The sequence below is a fragment of the Opisthorchis viverrini genome, assembly GCF_000715545.1.
Source record: "Opisthorchis viverrini unplaced genomic scaffold opera_v5_282, whole genome shotgun sequence".
NCBI lineage: Eukaryota > Metazoa > Platyhelminthes > Trematoda > Opisthorchiida > Opisthorchiidae > Opisthorchis > Opisthorchis viverrini.
In genome coordinates, this window is record NW_008751932.1 from 52,494 (window position 1) to 61,932 (window position 9,439).

General features: G+C 45.3%; 1 protein-coding gene across 1 annotated transcript in view; it reads right to left on the reverse strand.

Annotated features, from left to right (window-relative positions):
- Window positions 1-9,439, reverse strand: part of T265_09410 (hypothetical protein) — a gene marked incomplete at both ends in the record, with an annotated part of 27,926 nt that overhangs the window by 1,244 nt on the left and 17,243 nt on the right. The window contains 4 exons of the mRNA XM_009175461.1: window positions 411-502; window positions 6,143-6,379; window positions 8,397-8,663; window positions 8,885-9,439. The exon at window positions 8,885-9,439 is cut by the window's right edge and continues 139 nt beyond it. Of these exons, the coding sequence (XP_009173725.1) occupies window positions 411-502; window positions 6,143-6,379; window positions 8,397-8,663; window positions 8,885-9,439 (1,151 nt within the window). The remainder of the gene's footprint in view (window positions 1-410; window positions 503-6,142; window positions 6,380-8,396; window positions 8,664-8,884) is intronic.

The following is a 9,439-nucleotide window of genomic DNA, read 5'->3' on the forward strand; positions in this document are numbered from 1 at the left end:
TGACGGAAACCCGGGGACTGCGCCTACCTGATGAGCCCCAAGAAGGGCGAAACCGGGTCGTGGGCGTCGATGGGTTTTCAGCAACCTTATGAGTAGTACATTACAGCATATGTTGGCTTCACTTACAGTATGAAATCACACATAAGAACGGTATAGTTGTAATGTACTACTCATAAGGTTGCTGAAAACCCATCGACAGCCCACGACCGGTTTCGCCCTTCTTGGGGCTCATCAGGTAGGCGCAGCCCCGGGTTTCCGTCAACCTTATGTTCTACTTGAAACCAAATTGCACGAAATTAGCGAATATACACTCATCTGCAAACTAATTTGGTTCTTTCGAGAGACTCACCTGGAGCCCAGCTGAATCTCTCGTTTATGATGTTCCCAGGAAACCCGGGGACTGCGCCTACCTGATGAGCCCCATCATAAACGAGAGATTCAGCTGGGTTCCAGGTGAGTCTCTCGAAAGAACCAAATTAGTTTGCAGATGAGTGTATATTCGCTAAGATAAGAACGGATTCACGCGATAGGCTTCTATGGTAACTAATGTGTCAGTGTCTATTCACATGACAGTTTCGCATGTGTCTGATAGCGTTATCTATCATTCGGTCCGGCCTAATTAATCATACAAAGGCAACTCAAGTGTGAGAGGTCGCATGTGACACGTGACAATTCAGTCACAAGGCCAGGTGTCAAAAACGCACATGACGCAACACAGAAACAACGGCCACCCAATCAGGGCACACATCAACAATACACTTAGCAGTCTCTAACTAGTGATTACGATAGCGTTTTAGAGTTTTTTGATAATGGCCACTTTCTATCGTCGAAACCTCGGACAGCTTCAGTTGTCGCTGTGTAGTCAGTCATCAGGACCTAGGTCAGACAAATGTGAAGACAGACAAAGCTCGGAATATTATCCGTTAAAAGTGTGGATGAATTAGGTAGAGAAGTTTCGGGACAGAATTGTAGGAACGCTCCGCGACACCGTAAAAGATTACATGTGGTAGTCTTATCGCTTTGTTACACTCATTTTCCACTTCCTGGTGTTTTCAGCAGACCTAAGTGGTTGTGTCGTAACTTTTACACTTGTATTCAGATGGGAATTGCAATCTTCTGAAAGAAATTGAATTCGTTCCAACGATCAATAAACTCTGGTGAAACACTTGAAAGTTTTGTCAAGGATGTACAATGGCTATGCAGGGCTTAGAACCGTGATGCGTAGTTCAAAACCATTGGAGATAGGAGAAAACTGGTGTGAATGTAAGGTTAGAGGTGTGTGCCTGAATGGAGTAGTGAACAAAAAGCAAAACCTCATGGAAGAATCCTAAACGAATATTTCGTTTCGGTGAAACGGTAGTCAAGCTGACGCTGTTTATCAGGACGATCATACAGGTTTATCGTAAACGTTTTTGTTTCCTTCCGACAAACCCCCCTGAAAATCTCGAGTGCCGGAGTTAAGCAATATAATTCGTGCTCTGCTCACCAACTTATGATGTTACAATGTTCCGGAATAACATTTACGTCACACTGAGAAAACAGGTGTTTTGTCGCACGCCAATGAGATCCCGACTGAATATAGCCAGTACTGATTAACAGACAGTCTGAGACCAAGAACCAGGTCGACCACACAATCTCTTCACGGTCATGTTTCATTTTTCTGCGACTTTCTATCAAAAAACTTGAATGTGTCATTTAACCGATTGTCAGTTATTCTGAATCTCTATCGAAAAAACGTGGCTCGTTTACTTTCGCGGGGTTCGATTTAGAATAAAGTCACTGGATGGGTGCATATCGCTAAAGTACTTAGAATTTTGATCACCTGGAAACTGCGTACCAAGCGGCCGATAGATAAAACTCCAGCAACTCACTGAAACACTAAGTTTGTGGACGTGACTGCAAGGTTTCCTTTTACTGCGCTGCCACGTGTTTTATGTGAAGACCGCAAACTACCATGTGAAAATGCACATGGCGACATACTTGGATCACGCGTCCCGCAGTCAGAACCATGGAATTTTGGCTGCGGTTTAGTACATTGGTCTTGTAAAACAAATTTGAAACTGTGGTCCAAGCCTTTCAACGTAGCTAGCACACAACGCAGTGCAACAACCATGTCACATGAAGACTAGGCTCAGATATGTCAAAAATTTGACCATCTCTAGTTCGAACGCCGACGTGAAAATCTGATTTCCCGGACAATCTCGAAGATGGATGGAAATACCATAGGTAAAGTGACTCGAGAATTTCGAGGCTGGTCAGATGGACACGTGGAAAGGCACCGATCAGAAGGTTGCGATATAGTGCAGAACCGATTCGGTTAAGATCACCAAGATGGTCCGATGAGTCACCGATTCAAAACACACTGTTCCCCCAAAATTACACAGGATGTCTACCACCACTAGGCGTGCGAGTTGCTCAGTACTACGATTTGAACACATAACTGGCCACACGTATCATTTACTACCCAATCAAAGACCGTCTGTGACTAACAAATATGTATTTCTAACTTGGGGGATCTGTCATGCGTCGGTTTCTACGCTGCAGAAACATTTCTAGCAGATACCATTCAAGACAAAGATACACTAACCCATTTTGCCCGGTATGAAGACCACGTTCACTGACCCTCCGACCAGTGGCACTAGCGGAATTCAGTCCTTGCTTGGTTTCACCGCCCAAATAAATCCATGTAGCTTAAGCAACATCAAATGCCTTTGCAATATCTAGTACCGAGAAGTTTTCTATCCTGAACACTATCAGGGAAAACTGCTGGATCACAGCGAAATACATGACTAGTGCATTCAATGTCCACTGGCTACTTTCAGTAGCCCATGGAACACAGACGATTACTCAAAGCCTTCATTGAAATTCGTCTTAAACTGCACGGACTTGGTACCCAGTTGCAGCGTCACATGCGGACCAACTGAGACAGCAATCTGGATTGGAATGATCAGTCCACAGACGAGATGAATAACTCTCGGTATCCTTCAAGGCTATTAAAGTAAGAGTAAAGATTACTGGCGTGTCAAGCAGACAGGCATCCGATGAGGTAGTAAAACGAAGCAGCCGATGAGGTGTGGTCAAATCCCATAGGGGCATGCAAGCCAGCCAACCTGGACAACCTATTGGGGCTTTCAAAGAGAATAATGGATAGAAAGGAAGCGTTCAGCTGTAGCACCCTTCCGGTGCCCAGCTGCCATGCCACCCGAAGGAAGCACGAGGACTGGGATACTGCCAGGTTGCCCAAGCCTAGACAGGGGAAGTCGAGTGGCGGAGGTCGGATTCGAACCACGGACCCTCCGGTCAGTAAATTCGCGCTCTAACCACTTGGGCCATCTCGCCCCCGGACCATCAAACGTTCGGATTCAGCCATATATTCAAACACGAAACCGGAGCAATGAACTTCAACGCTCAGTTCAAAATGAAGTTGTAGTCGCAAAAGTCTAACTGACCATCAAACACCTAAATACGAAATCACTCAATGAGATGATCTTACACGAACCACGGTGATCGCAGCACTGCTTCACCAAGAACAGTGATCGAGCCAGAGACTGTTCTAATCACGATCTTATGCCTCAACATCTTGCTACCTAAAGAACTCCCCACACTGGTAGGATTAGTAAATTCGCGCTCTAACCACTAACACGAACGGTCTCATACTGGACAGAAACTAATTTGATAAACTGATAGCATGTATAGGAGTGGTTTATTATACTGAGATATCAAGGAAGCGAGATAGACACGGACTATCACATGACGTCGAGTACACAGAGCGCGAGGAGCAAACGGTGGAACCACGTTGATCAAGCAACCTATGCTCGAATGTGTGGAGCTGCTGTGTATGACAGGGGAAAAGCAAAATATCATGCATTTACGAAACAAGGAAAAAAGCAAGGATAATAGCAGTCACTATTCACATTTTTACACGTGAGGATGGAGAAAAATGAAAATCGACGTGTCGAAAAATAGCGCGGGTGGCAATTCGTGTCGAACAGATACAGGTTGCAGTCGGACAGTTCGCAGTATCACCAGAATTAATATGGTGGCGGTGGTGGAGCTACGGTAGAGGCCACCGTATGCAAAAACAAAACACATGCACATTAGAATGAGGCTAGGGATCAACCGAATGTGAAGCAGACTAAATCATGGTCATTCTGTGTTTTGGCCAGAACAGTGTAGAGGCGGAAGAGAGAAGTCAGGGAACAGAGCTCAGTAATCAGACAATGTTGTAGACAGAAGCGAATGAAATCACTGATGGGCACAGAAGAATGTATATGGTCACTGGCCTAGTTGACGTATGTACACAGTTCATGGGGGCGATCGTTATTGTCAGTAGGTCAATGCAAGAGATACCATGAAAAAATAGAAATGACATATTATGGTAGGGACCATTGACCACTGGTCGATTGAAGGGAGGCCGTAATGGGGGTAAAAGACATGCGGTGGACACGGATTGATGCATTCATTGGGCCATGTTCAGCGAATTCCATTGAATAGATTCAGTGGCGAAGGTGGAAGCTGAAGACGAAAAACAAGAGTTGTGTTAGGACCAATCTAACAAATTGGCATCAGGTGATCATCTTATCCTAAAACGGATCCCATCAGTCTACCTAATGTAAAATCCTTCCCGTACTGTTCCGTCGTTCTAACATAGTCAAGCTGAACATGGAAACAGTACACCTATCCAAACTGTTGAGGAGCCACATGAGGGTGAAAAGAAAGGCGGTTCGCTGGTATCTAGAAAAACACGTGAACAAGGACAAATCACCATCATAGATAACATGACATCAGTGTTCAACACCGATGCTTCACTGCCGTAAGCAAGGCTTTAAACAAGGCCAAATGCATACAGCCGATGACTCACAAAAGGGAATAAATTTCCCATAGATAACCATCAGTGTTCAACACCGATGCTTCACTGCCGTAAGCAAGGCTTTAAACAAGGCCAAATGCATACAGCCGATGACTCACAAAAGGGAATAAATTTCCAAGCTCAAATTGACCGTTTCGTTAAGTGGTAACCGAGCTTCTCTACAAAAATCTCAAGATGGTTCATGGCTACCACACGTTAGACTGACCGATGTAGAAACTCTATTAGTCAATGATGTGTGCAGAAGCGATTACATAGGAAGATGGAGAGAAAGTAATGCAAACAGATTGTGTCCCGTGAAATACGTTCACAGACCCTGAAATACGAAGCGTGAATACTTATGACGAAGTAATTCGCTACTGTATCAAGCATCCACGCCACGATGTCCGCCAGGGGCGAATAAAATAACCGGAAAATAAAGCCTTGGTTGACCCTTCTCAGCGATTGGGTTGTAAAGTGTCAACCAAGTGTCAATGTAATTCTCTCTTGAAGAAGAAGCGAATGGCGCCACAATCACCACCCTTAGTTTACGAAATAAGTGACAATAATGTGACAATAATACGACAAAATTTATGCTAAAGGGTGAAACTGAACATCCTTCCGAAAGCCGATTACTGGGCAATCGAGATAGATGTGCATTTAGCCTACCAATCCACCATGAGGTTACATTCATGCTACCAAACTGTAGGATTGCTCGGTCACGCACCACACAATGTCTAAACAAGAACAGTTGGCAAAAATCTATCATCAGTGACAGTAACACCAGATGGGAACGCCAGTGCTTCGCTGCCGTACAACCAAATCAATTTGTTAGAATGCTAGGGAGGAAAATAGGGCGAGAGGAATCTGGGGCTAAACTACCACAAAAACCCGGGGTGCCTACACTTCCAGCACTCAGTCAGACAGTCTGGAATAGAAACTGACACCTGTTGGCCGCCCCTGTTTAGGCTTGGGCGACCTGACAGTATCGCAGCCCTCGTGCTTTCTTCTGATGGCATGGCAGTTAGGTACCAAAAAGGTGCTACAGCTGAATCTTCTGAGGGGGTGCACCGGTCCAGGGTCACCTAATGAAACTTCGGGATCATGTTCAAAAGCCGTAGGTCAAGTAGCATGACCTTGCACTGTGCAAAGCACATGCCAAAGAACTGGATGACGCTGACCAGTTTTCCTAAAGTGTCATCTGCTTATTCCAGGTTAAAAACAAGGGGTTTTGAATCACTTTTGCCTACAACTGAGGACCTATAAAAAATCATCTGACATGAAAAATATCCTCACCTTTGGGGTCTTGGATTTGGTGAAAATGTTCCAGAAACGAAGAGTTTCGTCACCTGCACCAGTGACTATGTTCTCTCCGTCGGGACTAATGGCCAAGTAGAGAACCCGATAGGAATGGCCGGTTAGTTTGACTAGCTGCGTTAAACTTGGATAGCGCCAGACTAATATTTGGTTTTGCGAATATCCGTGTGTGCTGACTAGTTCATTGCTATGTACGGACCAAGCGATGTTGCACACCTGATGTTAAATAGGAAAGTATGCGACAACGGATAACTTCACTTCTCCGAAGTGAACAAGAATGAGCGAAAATTGTACGAATAAACAGACCGACGAACGATACAAGGAATGATACTAAGACAATAGATTCGGATGCACACAATGTGAACTTTCTTCAGGACGAAGTGACCTTTCAACAGTCAGCATTCATAGGGTGGGACTGTTGTGGCCTTGTGGAGTACTTTGCAACCAGGTCCTGGGACAGGGTGTGGACAACCAGAAACAACCGGGCAGAGACAGTCGAGGACATCGAGCCTTTGAGGGGGGGCGACAGTGGGTACATGAAGGTAGACGAACAAGATGGACTCTGTAAAGTCCGACTGCTATTATGGATAGAGTTTCTGTGCAGTTCTAGCCACACTGTTTTTCAGGTCGTATTCAGTCAAACATGGGCAGAGCATGCGTCCTTGAATAGGAACGCGCGGTGCTGGCCCCCAAACCCGTCATTTTATACCCACGTTTTTCACTGGTGCCAACGCATTCTTTCGTATAACATTCACTTTACAAGAAAAAACAGCTAGTGAAGTTAAAATTCATCATCCGGGATGACACATGTCAAGTTTTTATTATCTCAATTTCAAACGAAACTGGTGCACAATATAATAGGCGAGATGGCTAAAGTGGTTAGAGCGCGAATTTACTGACCAGAATTTCCGTGGTTCGAACCCGACTTCCCCTGTCTAGACTTGGACAACCTGGCATTATCTCAGCCCTCGTGCTTCCTTCGGGTGGCATGGCAGCTAGGCACTAGAACAGTCTCTGGATGTACTCTATCAGTATCAAACAGGAGACTTGCACGTAAGCTGTGAGTCAGACACTCCCCTCTCTTCTGTATGTCCAGCTAAGCAAGAGACATTGCACGATTAACTGCGAAGGGAGCACGCAATTCCGTGAGCCACCAGTATCGAACGATCACATTCCCAGTCCTCCGGTGGCAAGCGGATCTCAATTATACATCAGACTGTGCACGAAGTCCCGTTCGTGAGCGTTTCACCTGAAGGGACTCATTGTTGCGTTGCTGGGCAACATTGTCCAGGAGAGTTTATGGCAGTTGATCGTGATCATTCTATTTATTGTTATTATCCCCTAGCAAGCTATCAACTGTGATTCCATAAAGCCGCCACTTCGACACAAGCACCATCGGACATGACCTCTTCTTCACTTAAGTGCTCTCGCAAACTTGGCAAAATGTTATGGCCATTTGAACTGAGGTCTCAATACTGTTTGCCTAATTTTAGATAAAACAAAACAACAGCAATGCTAAACACTAAACACACGGTTGACGAACCTGTTACGGATGTCTCCTGAGCAATGGGCTCGAACTTGGGAAGTGTCAAAATACATACGTATATTTAGTGAAATATTGATGTCGTAAAATACCTTGAAGTAATGAGACTTCGTCCTAAACTATGCTCGATCAGACTGTTAAACGGCTACTCGGCTCCAGTGTTCGACTGCTAATCAGGGTTTGAATTTCCAATCTCCTTGTACGCAAATTGATGAGGATTCACAAGGAAGCTAGCGGCCTTTCAGAGTAAATCGATACCACTTCCAGAAGGAAATAATAGAGAGAATAAGCAAGTACAAAATATGGGGAAAATATGGTAAACAGTGTCTAAATGGAGTATTGGGAGTGCGAGAAGGGTGTATGAGATGGAAGTTCGGTAAACAGGTTCTCTGTTCTCATCCTATACGCTGAGCTGTACGCGGCTTCCCATTCCCAATGAAAACATATTTCAGTAACTTAACAGAACCCAACAGACAGTTTTTGTAAATAATATGAAAAAGAGAGACGGGGCGTAACGGGACATCTTGGTGCACTTTCCTAGGGCTATGTAATTGATGTTACTTCTCCTCAAGGGCGAGCAATCCACTCGCTTTTCGAAAGCTGTGTAGTGAAAAGTGCTTTAAATTAATACTATTGTCAAGATAAATCCGCAAACAAAAACGCAGACACAACCAATAGCATTCTTCTAACCTGGCTTCCAGTATCAACCCAGCGAAGCGCCTGTCCTGTCAAGGTATTCCAAAACCGAATACACCGATCAGCTGTGCCGCCACCGCTTGCTAATAAGCCGTGCTGGTGAGGTGACCAAGCTATGGCCTTAACTGCAGCCACGTGTTCTTCGTAGGTGAGTACTGGACCACCGGACGCCGGAGCGTGCTGGCTCCACACAAGCAGTCGATTATCATTCCCACCAGACGCCAAGTATTGACTATCTGGAGACCACTTTAAACCACAAACCTGGAAGAAAAGAACAACTGTTATTGCCTCAGAGACCAACTTTAGGAAGATGTGTGAAACGAGATGTCACGGAATGCATGTCACAAACATCACTTATATCTGATTAACTAAGAAAGGTCATGTGAAAACATTGAAAACACTAGAAACATTAACCAACGAAATGGGCGAATCACAGAACAAGCTACTTTAGGGCACAAATTAAAATTAACAGCCTGACTTACTTCCTGGCGGTGGTCTTTCAGCACACGTACCGCACCAGAAACTGAGCGATCGGCACCGTTCTCTACAGTTTGCAAAGCTGTACCAGCATTTGTAGTATGTGTACCCAGCAAATTAGAAGAACCGGTCCATCGGGGTCCACTGAAACCTAAACTGCGGGAAATATCGAGATCATTGGTCGCCCGAGTGGTCCTAACGTCTGAATCAGTGGTATTGAGATCAGCGGCTCCTGTACCATTATTCGGAGGGGAAGAACTTGCATCGGGCATGCCTAAGAGATGTCTTAGGTCAGTATTCATTGGAGGATCGTGATAGGGAGTTGAAGGTGAGTCTGGATCGGAACCGTCTATGAGCATTGGTTGTTCGTTCATCTCGGTTGCTGGTATGGCAACAGTGTTGGATGATGGAAGGTGAGCCGAAGGGACGGGATCTGAAAGACCTCCTCCGGAAGTCGCTGAAGCCCGCGTATCGCGTAGAAGAATGTAGCGGTCTCGGCTGCCGGATGCGAGAAGGGCGGCATTCCATGCTAGGGCAACGACTCGGGCGATATGACCAGT